Raw genomic sequence first — 19,683 nt, forward strand, 5'->3', positions numbered from 1 at the left:
GCCTTACTTATCTTGTTCGTTATTTCCCCCACCAGTATGTAAGTCCTCAAGTACAGGGATTCTTGTCTGCTTTGTTCACTATGATGTCCCCAGAAAAGTACCTCAGTATAGAAGGCACTCAATGGTATTTAATAAATAATTCATTCAAAAAATAAGATACTGTGTTTTATCAAACTTTTACTCCTAAGTAAACTGAGGTTTTTTTAATAGCTGAAATCTCAAGGCAAGTAATAAGGCTTCCTTCTTAGTCAGTTATTATTAGCTACTGTAATAACCCTAACTCTTAACTGTTCAAAATTTTACCATGATATTCACAAAAGCCATCAATGGAAGAAATCAAAGAATTATTGGGGTTCTAATCTGTTTTAGGAAGCACATTTAAAATAACATTAATTTTCTATTTCAAATGAAGAAAGATCTATTTCCAAGTACTCTGAGCATCTCCTACTAGTGAATTGTTAATATAACCCTCATCCTAAATTAAGTTTCATTTTATCCCTTCAACATTGCAGCAGACAGTGCAGTCCAAACATGTACAGTACAGTGATGACAGCTCAAGAGCATAAAAGCAAACTGTCAGTACCTACCACTTACTGCATCCAGAAGTATTTGAAAGAAATGTAAATAGAGAGAACAGCGCAACCATAGCCAAATGTCTCAATTAGTGAATACTAAAATGTTAAGTTTTCACAAATTTTCAGTATTGCTTTACTTACAGAACATAAAAGTCATACATTGTAACTATCACAAACAAGTTCTAATCCTTAGGATTAAACAGAACAAGCACTCCAAGATGAAGACTTTTAAAAAAACATAAACTATATTATTTGAATGAATCATACTGGAATAAAAATGTATTCTAACAGATAGACTTGATTAGGGTTCAAAATCTACAACACGGGTTAGTCTCAAATGCCTGTGAAGCAGGTCAGGTGTAGGACTGTGGAAGTGAAGCGCCCAGGCTTCACCAAACAGGGCGGCTACCACCTGGCTCTAACCAATCACTGCCACATAGGAAGTGGGTCCCAGTGTTGTCAAATCATCTGCTCTTATAGGAGAAAACAATCCAGAACTTAAAAATCATATTTTAACATAAAATTTTAAATGTTTAAATCTGTGTAAAATTTTTCCATATAATTTGTATTTTATATATATTTAATTTTTTTCAAAGCTGCTATGATGAATACAGCTTTTGATCTTAAATCTGGAGATTACTGGGAAGAAAGGACAGTGGGAACAAAATGTTGTATCTACGCACCATCCTAACTCAAAGTTCTACCCTAAAGCTCAACATGCAGTCACTCATTAAAGAGCTGTTCACCAAATGCCTACTATGTGTTGGGCCCTGTGTTGTCATTAGTACCTGCACATATAAGATATACCTAGTAGATTCCACATCTGTAACTCACCCATTTAATAAAATAATATAATAAAAGTTGTTACAGCATAAAATCAATGGGGGATTCTCAATATTTATAATCATAGAAACCAATATCTTTTCTCAATTTAGTAAGTTAACATGAAATAACAATGACATGACCAAGATTATAGTTTTTGTCTCGAGACTGAAAAAACAAGAGAAAATTCCTTTCATCATTTGGCTACTGCTTCCCAACCAAAAAACAAAAACACCATAGATAATCATTACTCATTTCCTGTTCATAATAAAGTCAATCATTTTTAAGTACATTTGTCTCATTTACATGTCATGGTTATATGTCCTGTGAGCAAACAGCAGGCATGAGTCTGGCTGGGAAGATACACATTTATCTAAAATGTTGGGTACTAGAAGGTAACAAGGTGATATTCTAAGTTAGGTTCACATCTGTGACTGATAACTACATACGTATGTGGAGATAGAGAAATTAATGTTTTCATTACTTTTCATGTTGCTAAAATAAAGAAGTTCATCCACTTCATTTCTACTAACATGGAGGGTCTACAAGTCAAGTAATAGATTAAAATAGACATTTATCTTTGCAAAGATCTTACCCTACACCATGATTAAAATGAGAATAATTTGAATACATATTATTCGCACCTCTGGGAAGACTTATACTCTTAACAACACAGTAAATTCCCTCTTTGTTTTTCTATTTATTGCTTTGGAGCAATGTTGAATGAATCATTTGGAAGAAATTAATGATGTAAGACTAATTAGGCAAAAATAAAATTACCAACAACTCTTAGAAATTAACTTGAGGCTGAGGAAACTGTTTTTCATACATTCAATCTTCTGCAGTCTTTTCCTGTTTGTGTAAATGACTTTCTAAATAGACCAAATGGGATCATCCTGGCAGCCCTAAGAGCATGAAAAAGAAACACAAGTTTCTACATTTCAAATTCTGGGCAAACTTAAAAGGTACAAGTAAAATCAGTGATTAGCCACTTTTCCTGTGGTTTATAAGTGCACTTGCCAAACTTGGCTGTCTCGGATGTTTTCTTAGTATATAGGTTTATTGGTGGCGCCTTAACTACCATCCCGAGGCAGTTGGCTTCCTGCCAGGGATCAGATGCCTTTAGTTGTTGGATAATATAAGAACTAGATTATCAAAAGCAGTTAAAATTTGGTTAAGACTAAGGCCAATTTGTATCTAGGTGTTTCCTGTCAAATCTAAAATATGGTCCAATAAATCTATTTAGCTGGATACATCCATTCAATGACTAAATGCCATTGGCCACTATTGTGAAATGGAAGTCTCTTTTAAGGGATTCATGGTCAATACATCCTGTAGGTGTTCCACTGCCCAGTGGTCAGTGGAATACAAGAAGATTGCCTGTAATCAAGGTTCACACAAGAGAAATTTAACACAGCTAGTAAGCAATATTCTCCCTTCTTCTTTCAAAAGGAAAATTACCTGGATGGGTGAGCTTAAAAGAAATGCTGAAGGCACAGCTTGGATTTGATTTAAAAACCTAAGTTGTGGCACTGTCAAAGTGGTAGACCTCTATCAGATAGTTTTTAGAAAGAGCTCCTTTGCCACCATTTTGGCTTGAATTGCAGGGTTCAGGGAGGAGTGTCTTTTCTTGTAGCTTCCAACAATTTTTTTTTCCTGTTCTGGGAACTCTGAATTCACTTACCAGCTGGCTTATTAACTTATTAACATTAACTTATTAACTTATTAACATTAACTTGCAAGTTAGAGTTGCATTTTGTCAAAATGTAATAACCATTACCATTTCCACCAAAGGAGCACGGTGAAAATTCAGGTGGCATCACTCTTGTCATAGTCAATATAAATGCCACCTTTGGGAGCATAACTGCAGTGTAAATGGGGCCTGTGGAGCTGTGGTGTGATGGTCCTGAGAAATTCCCTGCAACTTCCACCATCACCTCTTCCTCCACCACTACTGCTGCCACCACCACCCATCATAACAAATGCAGCATCTATTACATGCACTTCATTTTTATTATTCAACTAATTTTCAGAATTCTATCAAAGCATCAATAGATGAGGAAACCAAGGATCAAAGTTGTAACTTGCCCTGGGTTATAAAGCAGGGACTCCAGGATTGAGATCCAAGTCTGACTAATTCTAAAGCCCATGCTGTCAATCATGACATGCCTCTTTAAAGACAATCTTACCTGGGGAACATAGCAAGACCCTGTCTTGACAAGAAATAAAATAAAAATTAGCCAGGTGAGGTGTGCCCCTGTAGTCCTAGTTACTAGGGAGGCTGAGTCTGGAGGATCTCTTGAACCCAGGAATTTGAGGTTACAGTGAGCCATAATCGGGTCACTGCACTCCAGCCTGGATGACAGAGCAAGATCCTATCTCGTAAAAAACAAAAACAAAAACAAACCCAGATAGTCTAGCTAATATCATTTTTAAGACTTTCAAAAAACAGAGGTATGATTTTACAAACAATAAAGTGCATAGATGTTCAGTAAAGGGTTTGATGATTTTTAATGATTTGTATCCCCATGAAACCAAATCCTAAGGAGAACATTTTCCACACAGGACATTTCTATTACTGCCCCCAAATTCCCTCATGCCCTTTTCCTGAAGCAATCACTTTCTGATTTCTATCACCATAGCTTAGTTGGGCCAGTTATTAAACTTCATATAAATAGAATACTTCACTTAGTACTCTTTCATGTCTGGCTTTGTTCACTCAACATAACTTTGTGAACAAAGTTAAAGTTATGTAGGAAAATTATTTAGCTTTGTGAGGGTTTACCCTTGGCCCAAGAAGATCTTATTAAAGTTTTATAAATAGGCCAGGTGTGCAGTGGCTCACACTTGTAATCTCAGTGCTTTGGGAGGCCGAGGTGGGAGTATTGCTTGAGGCCAACAGTTTGAGATTACGCCAGCCTGGGCAACATAGCAAGACCTCATCTCTACAAAACATTTAAAAATTAGCCAGGCCTGGTGGTGTACCTATAGTCTTAGCTACTTGGGGAGCTGAGGCAAGAGGATCGTTTGAGCCCAGGAGTTTGAGGTTACAGTGAGCTATGATTGTGCCACTGCACTCCAAGTGGGTGATACAGTGAGATCCTGTCTCTAAAGTAAGTAAGTAAATAAATAAATAAATAAATTGCATTATTTAGGTAAATAGGATGATTTTATGAGGTTTTCAGACATTAAAGCTGACAAAAGTTAATAGTCATCACATCAAGATTTACATACATAATCACATTCAAAATGATAAAATAAAGAATAAAAGAAAAAATATCTCAAATAAATTGCAATTTCTAGTCAAACACCTATTTCTATATCAATTTTGATTTCTTAATTTATCTTTCATTTACACTTTTTTCTGAATCTCTGTTCAGAAATAATCCTTTGTTACACATAAAAAATATTTTTAGCACAAATAATCCTTTGTGTTATTGCCCTAGTCTTAATACCACAAAGTCACCTGTTTTACCTTGGTTATATTTTTATCTTTAAGAGCCAGATACACTTATTTAGTCAGTTATACCCCAATAACCTTGTGAATAAAAAATTTGAGAATTAAAAACAAATAAGGGTGTTATTATTTCACTAATCCTCACCTAATTTTAGAAAAATCACTTCCCTAAAGCAGCAACTTCGCCTGAAAAATTCTTTATATCCCTAAACAGACTGAAAGAAAAGTGAGATTATGAGAAACCTATGACAGTTTACTAGATATTGTGTGCTTTTAGTAGTTTAACACTGGTAATACTTGAAGGCCAAGAGTAAATTAATAGGATAACATTTTAAAATGTATACTTAATTAAAGTTTAAAGTACGTAAGCAATTAGGTAAGCTTGTGAAGAAGCTGACCAAAATACATACATCAGGAGATACAAGTGTCCATTTATATTTCCTCTTTCATTTTTTTAAAAGAATATTTTATTAAGGTTGTTGAATGTATAATTTCTCATTTTGGAAATCTTTCTTGTAAAGACAATTCTTTCATCCGACGACAAACAGCATCCACACTGCTGGTGATTATTCTGGCCCTCCACATTGAATAAAATTTGGTTTATTTAATTTAATTAATTTATTTATTTTTGAGATGGAGTCTCCCTCTGTTGCCCAGGCTGGGGTGCAATGGCGTGATCTCGGCTCACTGCAACCTCCGCCTCCTGGGTTCAAGCGATTCTCCTGCCTCAGCCTCCCGAGCAGCTGGGACTCCAGGTGTGTGCCACCATGCCCAGCTAATTTTTTTTTTTTTTTTTGTATTTGTAGTAGAGACAGGATTCCACCATGTTAGCCAGGATAGTCTCGATCTCCTGACCTTGTGATCTGCCCGCCTCAGCCTCCCAGAGTGCTGAGATTACAGGCATGAGCCACCATGCCCAGCCAGTTTCCTCCTGAGACACAAATTTCCGTCTATAATTCTGAGACAATATTTAATAATTTCTGCAGTGTCTGGTGGACCCTGCTGCATCAACCAATCTGGCAATTCCCTTCCCTCAGAATGCTGTGAAACTGCAGAGTTGGACGGTATTCCTGCTGATTCCAAAGCTGATAACTGATTTTTAGGGTTGCCTCTTCTGTGGAGGAACACTGCCTTGATTACAGTAGCTTAACAGTAGGTCTTAAAGTCTGGTACTGTAAGTCCTCTAACTCTGATCTTTTTTAAAGTTGATTTTTGCAGTTCTAGGTCCTTTAAATTCCCACACAAATTATAGAATCAACTTTTCAATTTCTTATTTTAAAATGTCTGCTGGAATTTTTATTGAGATTGCTTTGAATCTATAGCTGAATGTGGAAAGAATGGCTATCTTACTGTGTTTTCCAATCCATGAATATGGCATGTTTCTCTATTTAGATTGTCTTTTATTTCTCTCAGCAAGGTTTTATAGTTTTCAGGGAACAGGTCTTGCACATCATTCGTTAGATTCATTTCATGTCCTCTGAGAATAACTATGGCTTTTACTATTTCTTTTCCAAGTTTTATCTTTTATTTGCTTTATTGTACTAGTGGAGCATCCAATAAAATACTGAATAGAAGTGATGAGTGGATGGCCTCTTTGTCTGTTGTCAGTGTTAGAAAGAAAGTGTTCAGTGTTTCACCAATTAGTATGATTTTAGCTGTAGGTTTTTGATAGATGATGCCCTTAATCACATTGAGGAATTTTCCTTGGATATCTCATATTTTGAGGGGTTTTTTTTTTTTTTTTTTGAGACGGAGTCTCACTCTGTCTCCCAGGCTGGAGCGCAGTGGCGCGATCTCTGCTCACTACAAGCTCCGCCTCCTGGGTTCACGCCATTCTCCCGCCTCAGCCTCCCGAGTAGCTGGGACTACAGGCGCCCGCCACCACGCCTGGCTAATTTTTTGTATTTTTAGTAGAGACGGGGTTTAACTATGTTAGCCAGGATGGTCTCGATCTCCTGACCTGGTGATCTGCCCGCCTTGGCCTCCCAAAGTGCTGGGATTACAGGCATCAGCCACCATGCCCGGCTATTTTGAGGTTTTTATCATTCATGCAAGTTGAGATGATCATATGGAATCAAGAGGAACATATGGGTTTTCTCCTTTATTTTGGTAACAGAGTAAATTATGTCAATTAACATTTTTAACAGCTTTACTGAGATATAATTCATATATCAGAAAATTCATCCACTTAAATAACTTTTCAATTCAGTAGTTTTTAATATATTTGCAAAATGTGCAATGTTCTAATGCCAAAAAATTTTCGGCACCACTAAAAGAAACCCTGTGCCCATTAGCACTCACTCCCCATTCCCTTACCTCTACCACTAATCTACCTTATCTCTATGGATTTTCCTATTCTGGACATTTCATATAAACAAAATAATACACTCTGTGGCCATTAGTGTCTGGCTTCTTTTACCTAGAATAATGTTTTCAAGGTTCATCCAAGCTACAGTATATATCTGCACTTCATTCCTTTTTACAGCTGAAAATATTCCATTGTATGAATATTTCACATTTTGCTGATCCATTCATCAGTTGATGGGCATTTGGATTGTTTCTTCTTTTTTTGCTGTTATGAATAATGCTGCTATAAGTATCTATGCACAGGTTTTCATGTGGACCTATCTTTCCATTTTCTTGGGTATATACCTAGAAATGGAATTGCTGGGTCACATGGTAACTCTATGTTTAACTTTTTGAGGAACTGCCAAACTGCTGTCCAAAGTAGCAGCACCATTTTTACATTCCTATCAGCGATATATGAGGGTTCCAATTTCTCCACATCCTCACCAAGACTTGTTATTATTCACAATTTTTATCATAGCCATCTTGTTGGATGTGAGGTGGTATCTACTTGTGGTTGTCATCTGCATTTCACTAATGACTACTGATGTTGAGCATCTTTTCCTGTACTTACTGGCTATTTGTATATCTTCTTTAGAAAAATGTCTACTCAGATCTCATGCCCATTTTATGCCTTCTTATTGTTCAGTTGTAAGAGTTCTATATATGTTCTGGTACAAGCTCCTCACCAATTACATGATTTGCAAATATTTTTTCCTATTTTGTGGGCTTTTTTTACTTTCTTGATGTTATCCTTTGAAGCATAAAAGTTTTAAATTTTTATGATGACCTATTTATTTTTTCTTTTGTTGCCTGTGCTTTTGGAATCATATCTAAGAAATAACTGCATAATCCAAGGACAGAAAGATTTACTCCTAAGTCCTCCTAAGAAATTTATAGTTTTAGCTCTTAATATTTTGGTTCCTGATACATTTTGAGTTAGTTTTTATATATGGGATAAATGGTCCAACTTCATTATTTTACATGTGGATATCCTTATGTTCCAGGATCATTTGTTGGCAATGACTGACTTTTGAAATGTTAAGTCAACTGTGCATTCCTTGGAAAAACCTTATTTGGTGTCCACGGGCAATAATACTGCTGGATTTTTCATTCCAAAGTAATAACTTATTAAGCATCTCTGCATATATATTCATGACAGCTATTGGTCTGTAGTTTTCCTTCCTTGTAACATCTTTGTCAAATACTGAGGTTACCCTTGTCTCATAAAATGGGTTGGAAAACAATCCCTCTGCTTTGTTTTTCTGAAAGAAATGGCATATAATTAATGTTATTTCTTCCTGAAATGTCTGATATAAGATTCCAGTGATGCCATCTGGGCATAAAGTTTACTTTATGAGAATGTTTTGCTTATAGAAATTCAATTTCTTAAATATGTAAATGGTTATTTAAATTTTTTTGTGTTTAGTTTGTTAAGTTGGTTTTCTTCAACAAATTAATAAATTTCATCCAGTTGCTGCCTCTGTTGAAATAAAGTTAGCAACTTAATGCCTACAGAATCGGTGATCCTGCATTACTACTTCCTTTTCATTCTTGCTATTGGTAATTTGTGGGTTTCTTTCTTTCTTTCCTAATCATTCTTTCTAAAGTTTTATCAGTTTCACTAATTTTTTTTCTAAGAACCGTCTAGCTTTGTTTTTCTCCATTTTAAAATTTCTTTTCTATGTTATTGCTTGCATTCTTATTTTGATTATTTTCTATCTATTATTCTTAAAGCTTCTTAAGATGATAGCTTAACTCATTTATTTTAAACTTTCTTTTCTACCATAAGTATTTAAGGACATACTTTTCCTTTTAATGTTTTAATTGCATCCTATAAATTCTGATATATTGTTTTAATTATCATTCAGTTGAAAATAACTGTCAGTTTCTCTTGGTAAATATTCCTTATGAACTTGAAAATAATAACTTGTTGAATGTAATGTTCTATAAATACCACTTTGGTCAAGTTGGGTCTATTATTCATATCCTTACTAATTTTTATTCAAGTCATTTACTATTGTATGTCTTATTTCATACTGAGAGAAAGAAGGATGTTAAAGTTTCCAACTATGACTATAGATTTGTCTATTACTCCTTTTATTACTGTCAATTTTTGTTTCTTTTACTAGGCACATATACATTTAGAAGTTTTATACCTTTTTAATTGAATGGACCACATTTTCAATATGAAATGTCCTGTTTTATCTCATATCTCCTATGTCTGACACTAATATAGCCATACCAGCTTTCATTTTTGAAAATTATTTTATTTCTAATTTTTATCTCATTTAACTTTTTCTATTATTTTTCATCCTTCCTGGGTTTGATTATCTTTTAAATGATGTGAATATACTCAATATCAGTTATTTTATGTTTTTATTTTTTTCAACTGACATACTAATCATTTTATTGACACATAATATTTTACATATGTATGGGATACATGTGATACTTTGTTTCATGCACAGAATGTGTTATGATCAAGTCAGGGTATTTGGGGTATCCATCACCTTGAGTATTTATCATTTCTATACATATTGGGAAAATTTCAAGTTCTATCTTCTAGCTACTGGAAATATATAATACATTGTGGTTAACTATAGTCAACTTACTCTATCAAAAATCAGAACTCATACTTGCTATCTAACTGTACCCATTGACCGACCTCTCTTCATTCCCTCCTCCCACTCACACACCTTTCCAAGTCTCTGGTATTTATCATTGTACTCTCTATCTCCATGAGATCAGCATGTTTGAGCTCTCATATGTAAGTGAGAACATGCTAAATTTGTCTTTCTGTGCCTGCCTTACCTCCACTTAACATAATGACCTCCACTTCAATCCATGCTGTTGCAAATGACATGATTTCATTCTTTAATATACCCAATAGTATTCCATTGTGTATACAGACTACATTTTCTTGATCCATTCATCTGTTCATATATTTTTAGGTTGATTCTATATACTTGCTATTGTGAGTAGTGCTGCAATGAACATGCAAGTACAGCACAGGTATCCCTTTGATGTACTGACGTCCTTTTCTTTGGATAAATACCCAGTAGTAGAAAGGTTGGATTGCATGGTAGTCCTATTTTCAGTTTTTTGAGAAATCTCCATATTGTTTCCCATAGTAGCTGTATGAATTTACATTTCTACCAACAGTGTATGAGTTTCGTTTTTTCTGCATCCTCACCAGGACCTGCTATATTTTGTCTTTTTAATAACTGCTATTCCAAGTGAGGTAAGATAATATCTCACTGTGTTTATGATTTGCATTTCCCTGATGATTAGTGACGTTGAGCATTTTGTCACATGTCTGTTGGCCATTTGTATGTCTTCTTTTGAGAGATATCTACTCATGTCTTTTGGCTACTTTTTAATGGGATCTTTTTTTTTAAACATTGAGTTGTTTGAGTTCTTGTATATTCTGATTATTAGTCCTCTGTGAGAAGAAAAGTTTGCAAATATTTTCTCCCATTCAACTGGTTGTCTGCTCATTCTGTCAATTGTTTCCATTCCTGTGAAGCAGCTTTTTAGTTTAATAAGAGTCCTATTTGTCTCTTTTGGGATTTTTTGTCTGTGCTTTTGAGGTCCTGGCCACAAAAATCTTTGCCTAAACCAATGTCCTGAAGTATTTTCCCTATGTTTTCTTCTAGTAGTTTTATAGTTTGGGGCCTTACATTTAAGATTTTAATCAATCTTGAATGGATTTTTATATATGAAGAGAGTCAGGCATCCAGTTTCATTCTTCTGCATATGAATATCTAATTTTCCCAGCAGCATTTATTGAAGAGGGCATCCCTTCCCCAATGTACGTTCTTAGAGCCTTTGTGAAAAATCAGTTGGCTATAAAGGTATGGATTTCTGGATTCTCTACTCTGTTCTAGTGGTCTATATGCCTGTTTTTATCATAATGTTTTGGTTACTATAGGTTTGCAAGGTATTCTGAAGTCAAGTAGTGTGAAGTATTCAGCTTTGTTCTTTTTGCCAAGGATTGTGTTGGCTATTTGGGCTCTTTTGGGGTTCCATATAAATGTTAGGATTGTCTTTTCTATTACTGTGGAAAATATCATTGGTATTTGGTCAATAGGGTTGTTTTAAAGATATTAATTCTTCTGATCCATGAGCATGGGATGTCTTTCCATTTGTCTGTGTCCTCTTCAATTACTTTCATCAGTGTTTTGTAGCCTTCCTAGTACAGGTCTTTCATCTCCTTGGTTAAATTTATTACTAGGTATTTCTTTTTAGCTATTGTAAATGGTGCTGCCTTCTTGATTTCTTTCTCCAGGCAGTTCATCATTGGTGTATAAAAATGCTACTAATTTTTACGTGTTGATTTTGTATCCTGGATCAGGAATTTCCCTTAAGCAAGGTTTGGGATCTGAGCCCAGGTGAGACTCTAGAGAGTTCTCCATTCTTATAGTCCAGGAACCAGCATTCTAACCACGGGAGACTTCTCTTTGTTTATAGGCAAGCCGTCAGCTTTCCATGTTGCTAAGGTGTTCGTTTTGCTCTTTGTAACCTCCTCCAGATTTCTGTGTCATGGAATATTTCTTCACTCTCTTACCCTGGCACTAGGCTTCTGTACAACACTGCCTGGCCCTTGATGAAGGCCCTGTACATGTTGGGAGCAGGAGAGGTTTTTTAAAATCTCTTTTGCTTTAATCCAGCCTTCTGTTGGAACTGTGTTGCACTTGATAAAGGACCACTATGCTTCCGAGTTGTCTTGCGGCTCTCTTGCTATGCCTCTAGTCTTTCTTTGGCCACTGCCATGTATTTGGTGAAAATCTTATGCACCTTAATGAATCACTCACAATTGTTTGCTCTGCTCCAAGCTTTGGTGTGTTGCCACTTGATGAAGGCCTCACAGAGAAAAACTGGTGGTGGGTATAAGCTCTCAGTGAATGGAGTGTCTCAGGATTTTAATCTGTCACACCAGCTCACACACGGCCATAAAGATTTCATTAAAAATTTGGCTGATTTATCTTTATATACCTCTATGTTGGGTTTGACTCCTCCTCCTGCTGCTCTGCCAGGGAATAAAGCAATCAGAGGTTTTTGTCTCCTAGGAAGGGCTTGTCTCTTTCTGGAATTTAGTTTACTTAGGTTTTTCTCTACCTAATAACTTCTCTGTATACTTTTTAAAAATTTATGATTCTATAGATTATGCAGCTCATTCACACAGTTGGAAGTAGAAGCAACAGTCCCTTGTAACTTTCTTCATTCTAATTAGAAGTGGAGTTTCTTTACACTTCTTTTGATAACCCCCTCTTGTGTACATCATGTTTTATACTTAAGTCTCCCTCCTATGGCTTTATGTGAGAGGTAAGTTTTAAGCCTAGCAAAAAGCACTCAGAAATCTCATCTCTGCTATCCTTTGTAAACATACATTCACTAAGTTTTTTTTAAAGACCTGGAAACCATCTTCATGAAGATAAAACATGTTAGAACATAGTAGGTACTATATTGGTGTTACAAAAATCCTACTGAAAATTAAGTGGCAACATATTTGTTTACGTAATCTGGAATGTTGAATTTGGAATTCTGCAGATTGGAAGCAACAACAAGGACTTAATGGGGTCTAGTCATCTGTATTGAGACAGATAAGGTTTTGCTTCCTCATTCTTATCATATCGTATCACAGGAAAGGCTTAAGGCAAGGTAAGGATTTCTCATTCTCATATTACAGATGAGGCCTCTGGGATCCAGAGGCAGAGTGATCAAACCACAGCTCACAGTGTGCATGGAGTGGGAGGGCAACCCAGGCTCCAACTTCCTGGCACTGCACCCATCCCAATACTTATTTATTTTAACTGCATGGCCCAAAGAACTAGTCAGATGTGCCAAGAATAGAAATCCTGGCACAACCTCATGAGGTTTCGAAGACTTCATGGCATTAAAATAGAAAATGTTAAAAACAAAATGTAAATATCATTGAGTTACCACCCAGTGCCCTGTGCTTTCCCTAGGTGAGGGAAATATGGTATGGGCAACATCTGTCCTGTTTCATTACCATGTGTCAGAGTATGACACAGGGTTTGTCACACAAGGCAGAGAAGCATCACAAATAAATATTTGTTGAGTAAATTTTTTTTTTTTTAAGAAAAGCTGAGTAATATAACAAAAAACATCCTAAGAGGACAGCACCTTGATTACGAAAAAGCTTAGTCTCTCTTAGATCCCACTGGAAAACAAGGAACTATTATAGAAATATTTTGCAAAATATTTGTAATAGGATGTGTTATCTGAATTTTGGTCATTCTAGTCAGGAATTCCAAATGAGAAAAAGGCAATAGTTTGGGGGAATGTAATCATTCATCCAATGCAGACTTGGTTATAAACCAAGGGTGATATTTTTTGAACTGCATCATTTCAAGTACAAGACCCAAAGAACTAATCAAATGTGCCACAAGACCCAAGAGTGACATATAAAAAATTTTAAATTTCAAAATAATTTAAGAATTACACAATCGTTCCAGGAAGATCTATACATCCTTTACCAAGGTTCACCTACTGTTAACATTTTGCTCCATTTGCTTTGCAATTTGTTGTTGCTCTATCCATCCATTCATCCACATAATATATTTTTCTGACCCACTGAGAAAATATTGTCTATATTATGGCCCTTTACCCCTAGATGCACTAGTGTGTATTTCGTAAGAATAAAAATATTATACACCACAGTACAGTAATCAACTTCAGTAAGTTTAACAATGATAAAACACTTTTTACTAACCATATTCCAATTTTGTAAATTGACCTAATAATGCATTTATAGCATTTTTCTGATATAGGATCTAGTCTAGGACCAGTTACTGCATTTAGCTGTCACATCTCTTTAGAATTATTTCCTCTGGAACATTTCTGCGGCCTCTGTCTTTTAAGACATTGACATTATTGAAGAACACGTTTCTTTCTTTCTTTCTTCACAGAATGTTCCTCATTTTAAATGTGTCTGATGTTTCTTCACAGTTAGGTTCAGGTTATACATTTCCAGATGGAATACTACACAAGTGATACTGTATCCTCAAGTTATCATAGCCAGAGGCACATATTGTCCATCTGCCCCTCATTGGTGGTATTAATTCTGATCACATGGTCAAGGTGTTGCCTGGTTTCTCCATTATATAGTTATTATTTTTCCCTGCAACTAATAAGAAGTCTGTGGAGAGACACTTAAAGACTATAAAATAGTCTGCTCCTCCTCAAGGAAATTTTTATAACAGTATTTTCACTGTGGTTATAAAAAGTAACCTCTACATAATAAAAGAAACCTAATTTCATGTATTATAGCTGAATAAGTTCCATGCCAGTTTTAACATCTGTTTCTATTACAGTAGTCCATCCACACTGGGTGTTTATTAAAAACTCTTCATTAACTGTCTGCTATCTGGGTAGGATACGGACAATCTGTTTTTAAAATCCAACTGGTACTGATGCCCTAATTTTGGCTCCTTAAAAATAAATCTTTATCTTATGTTATCAAAGCAGTTTAGAAATTAAATTAAATGATTTAATTGCAAGAACATTCCTTAAAAAAAGGGACCTGTAAAATAACCTACCTCTATTTATTCAAATTATACATGCATTCTGGTTACAATGATATTGATTATTATCCAGCCTTTTCTAAGCATTATGATTTTTAGCTAAGCTTTAATTCAAGGCTTTAACTTGGATTAAACACAGCTAGCTCATATATGTTCAAATGGCCAGGTGGCCTCAGTTTATGAGTTTGGTAACAAGCAGAAGGAAGACAATTTTTGAAAACAAGGGCACAAGTGTTTTAACTTTTAAAAATAGTTTTTAAATTTTAAATATTTTAAGATGCCTTCTTACTCATTTTGCTACCATGGCTCTCAACATTATGGAGGAACATGTTTCGGAAACCAGTCATAATGCTGAACAGGTATGCCACTAGTTAGTTCAACTATTCTTTTATAGAAGTCAGGAAACCAGAGGGAGAGGAAGGTCCAAAGCTTAAACAGAATACAAACATTGTTATAGCCCCTTTTCTCTTTTTGAGCTCAGCCTCTCATCTATAACTTTGTCTTACTTGCAATACAAACAAATTCTAGCATTTATAACAAAAGAGATAATTTTTCTTTTCGATCAATAGAATTCCGCAGCCAAATCATTAGTGTTTTTGTTTTGGGGTTTTCTTTTTTTTTTTTCCTTGAAAGTATTTGTAGTCACAGGCTCAAAGGAGAAAGGAAGGAAGAGGGATTAACTCTCCTCAAGGAAGGTCAAAAACAAATTTACAAGAGAGGCAAGAGGACCAGCTGTATCTGCTGGCCCAATTGACTACCAGCTGGAGAATTTACCAGCAATAAGAAAACCATGTCTACCAGATGTCAGGCAATATAACTGGAGGCCAAATATCTTCGGGCTCATAGTAGGACTCTACACTCTTTACTACCTATATTTCACATTAAATAGTAAGGTGTCTTTCATGGGCCACCAGCAAGGATAACAAAAAATTTCCACACAAGGGACTTAATAACATAATCATACCCCATCAGACTGGCTTCAGTACTGACGTCCACCTCAAACATGCTCTTTTGTTAAAAAGCAATCTTAGTTCTGAATCAATATTAAGGGGACAGAGAAACTGAAATGGCTTCAAGCTATTGTTAGGCAAGGATTCTTGGGGTTTATCAGGCTTGTTTTATGTATGGGAACTGTTTTGTCACTGAGAAGAAATGAATCTGAAAATATGAATAATCATTTTCATACTTATTCATTAAACCTGTGCTGTTCAATATGGTAGCCACGAGCCACATGTGGCTATTTAAATTTAAATTAAGTAAAATTTAAAATTCAGCTCCTCCATCAAACTAGCCACATTTAAGTGCTCAATAACCACATGTAGCTAGTAGCTTCCCTGTTGGAAAACAGAGATATAAAATGTTTACATCACACAAAATTCTATTAGACAGTGCTGTTCTAAACCCTTAAATCACCTTTAAAATAGACAATTATATTTCCATTCTATATAAATTATGAAATAAAGCAATCTTTTATGTATTCTCTTAGGAAACAGGTCTACTAACACAATACGAATATTGTACCAGATGAAGGTGAAGCAAAGGGGGAGGGTGGATCTCAGCAAAATTTTCACAATATAAGTCAATTCTTGTCTGAATAAATGTTCTTTACACTACTCACAAAAGTTCTGTGGCACTACAGGCTGGCTGGATAAATATACAAAGGATAGTCAGGATGGGTATTACATGACAAATAAGCAATAAAGTGTTCTTTATTATATTTATCCTTTATGATTCAATCTGTATCAGACTGCTCATATCAGAAGTTTTCCTATTTTATATGTCAAAATGTGCAAAATAAATCATTTTCTTGAAAAACAATGCTGCACAACTTCACAGCTTTATAACTGAGGTACTTTAATGCCAAGTAAACATCACAGGCCACAGCTGTTTCTAAAAAATTTATGAACAAGAAGAACATGAGGCCAATATAAAATAAAATCCACAAATCATGTTGCTTATTCCCAGGCTCAACCATCATGAGTCCAGGGAAGCTAAGCAACTCCGGAGATAGTATGTGGATGCCTATGTGATTACTGTAACTCACTGAGGGACGAGTGCCACAGGCATGTGGCACATGGACAGAGACCTTTAATTCTGCCCATGAAGACACCATGTCAGGGCATGACAGAACACACTGAAAGGTGAGACAGGTCATATTTGCAAGCATGTCAGCCACCTGTGCCATCAAACATGCAGGATGTTTTCTAGGGTCAAAGCTTGTTTGACTCAGTTTCCTTTATTCCAACACTTCTTGCAGAATCATCCATCTACGTCAGCTCATCAGCTTCACTCCCATTTTCTCTTCCCAAATCCCAGTTTCCTTTTCTCTACTTATTCACAATGGGCAAAAAGGAACAAGCTGGGGGCTGGGGGGGGAAAGTGGGCAGGCTCCTCCTAATGCTCCCTTGCTGTGTCACCAAAAGCAAAATAGATATGCTGGTTTTCTCTGGAGCTGTTAGCATTGTTAACTGTTCTTATTCGGATGCTTATGAAGACCACAGAGCTACTGCCCAAAAAAAGCTGAAAAAATTCATCCACATCAACTTAGCTGGTTAGAGGTTTATGTGACGGCTACAAGGTTTTCAGGTTATGACCCAGTTTTTTCCCACTTACCTTGGCTTTCCCATCCTGGGCTGACATATATCCAACACACATGCTCTCTGTCGTGTGGCTCCACAGAAATTCCACTGCCATAAAAGAGAACACAAATAGGCACATTCAGATCACAGATGGAAAATAAATCTTTGCTTTTTAATAGAACAGTTAAAGATAGCTTTATATTTAACACACTCAGTTCCCCACTTTCCATTTGCTTGTTCATAAATGTCAAGATGATTTATCACTAAAACTGTGTAATGCCATTTACTGTGAAATGAAAAATGTATTTCTTTCCTGTCAAAACTTATGATTATTACATGTAAAATAAATGCTCTTCTGTTTGACTCTTGTGACATTAAATGCACACACACACTTATACATACGGTATACAGTGATTTAGTAAATGTAATATTCCATAGTGTGGTTTATTTTAAAACACGTGCACGCACACACACACACACACACACACACACACACACACACACACACCAGGTCTTAATTTCTTTCTTTATTGAGATGGAGTTTGACTCTTGTTGTCCAGGCTTGAGTGCAATGGCGCAATCCCAGCTCATTGCAGACTCTGTCTCGCGGGTTCAAGTGATTTTCCTGCCTCAGCCTCCTGAGTAGCTGGGATGACAGGCATGCACCACTACACCCAGCTAATTTTGTATTTTTAGTAGAGATGGGGTTTCACCATATTGGCCAGGCTGGTCTCAAACTCCTGACCTCAGGTGATCCACCCGCCTTGGCTTCCCAAAGTGCTGAGATTACAGGCGTGAGCCACCGCACCCAGCCCTTAATTTCTAAATACCATTCTCTATGAAAAAGAACCAGGATTCTTTGGAGAAATGTCCATTCCAGAGCTGGGACAGAGAAAATATAAAATGAATCTGGAACATCTTGTTGTACCAGAAAAGTAAGGAAATGCTCAAAGAGTAAAGGGGACTTATCCAAAAGACCCAGGGGTCAACTTGAAGGGCTCTTACTGGCAAAAATCTGTGCCTATGAAAATAAATAATGAGGGTAATGAGTTATAACCACTGAACAAAGTCAGAACCAGTGAGCCCATACTGATCCAAACAAATAAATGGGGAAGAAGACAAAGCTCTTCCTTCAGCAGAATGCCAACTAATAAGTATAGAAAAAATAACAGAGTTAGAAAATAATGGTTGCTAAAACTAGTAGGTGGAAATTTGAAGAAGGATGGGCTATTTACATAGCTTCAAAGTATCTCTCCCAAAAATTCTTATAACAGGAAAAACTGTTAGTTCACTGTGGAAACACCTGATGGACTCCAACTTAACTCCATGAACAAAGCTAACACCACCAATTAAGGCACAAATCAGTACCATGTGCCTTTTGATAAGATACCTTGAGACACAACACTTCTGTGGTATTTGGTATTCCTGACAAAAATGCATAACCAGAATTGAATGAGGAAACATCAAACAGACTTGAAATAGCAACACTCTACTAAATAACTGGTTTGAACTCTTGAAAAATGCCAAAGTCAGAAAACACAAAGTTGAGAAACTTCCTGTTTAAAGAATACATGACAACTGAACACAATGTGTCATTCTGGATTGTACCCTGGACTTGGTGGTGGGGAGAGATGTTATAAAGGACATTATGGAAACAATTGATAAAGTTGGAAAAGGGACTCTGGGTTAGACAGTAGTGTTATATCAATACTAAAAGCCATGACTTTGATAACTGTACTGTGATTATTTAGTAGAATGGCCTTGTTCTTAAGAAATACTCACCAAAGTATTAGGTATAAAGGAGCCTGATGTCTCCAATTCACTCTCAAATAGTTCAGGGGAAAAAATGCACTTATTTGTTTGTGTGTATGTGTGTGTGCATGTGCATCCTCGTGTGCATGTAGAGGGAGGAGGGCATGAGGATGGGAAAGCAAATGGAAGAAAAGGAAAACACTGGTTGAATCTGGGAAAAGGAATCATGGTTGTCCCTTGCACTATTCTTGCAACTTTTCTGTATGTATAAAATTATATCTAAATTAAAAGTTACAAAAAGAAAACTGCAAACATCCAGGGATGCCCACAAAGCTCTGTCACATTCCAGTACATAGCATCAAAATTCTGAGTTTTCGAAGGCATTTTTAAAGTTGTAATGTTCTCCAATAAAAATTTCAAAAGTCCCTGATAATAAAACTGCATTGCTCAACACTAAACCCTGTCCCCCAGGCCATCCATCTGTTTATATCTCTAAGCTAGTTAAGCCTGGAGACAAGTGTTTGAGTTGAGACCCAACTGTGTGATCCAGGATCCTAGCCTCTGAAGGCTTTGCCAGACATGTGGGGAAGAAAGAGGCAGTA

The 19,683-nt window shown here is 36.1% G+C and overlaps 1 protein-coding gene across 5 annotated transcripts in view; it reads right to left on the bottom strand.

The window, feature by feature from the left end:
* The window catches only part of TASP1 (taspase 1), a 254,970-nt gene that overhangs the window by 10,725 nt on the left and 224,562 nt on the right, over nt 1-19,683 (bottom strand). For all 5 annotated transcript variants that reach the window (XM_019017568.4, XM_055373531.2, XM_055373530.2 and 2 more), the window contains one exon: nt 17,364-17,437. In XM_019017568.4, coding sequence (XP_018873113.2) covers nt 17,364-17,437 — 74 coding nt within the window. Of the gene's footprint in view, nt 1-17,363; nt 17,438-19,683 lie in introns of those variants that run through there.

The sequence above is a fragment of the Gorilla gorilla genome, chromosome 21 (assembly GCF_029281585.2).
Source record: "Gorilla gorilla gorilla isolate KB3781 chromosome 21, NHGRI_mGorGor1-v2.1_pri, whole genome shotgun sequence".
Classification (NCBI taxonomy): domain Eukaryota; kingdom Metazoa; phylum Chordata; class Mammalia; order Primates; family Hominidae; genus Gorilla; species Gorilla gorilla.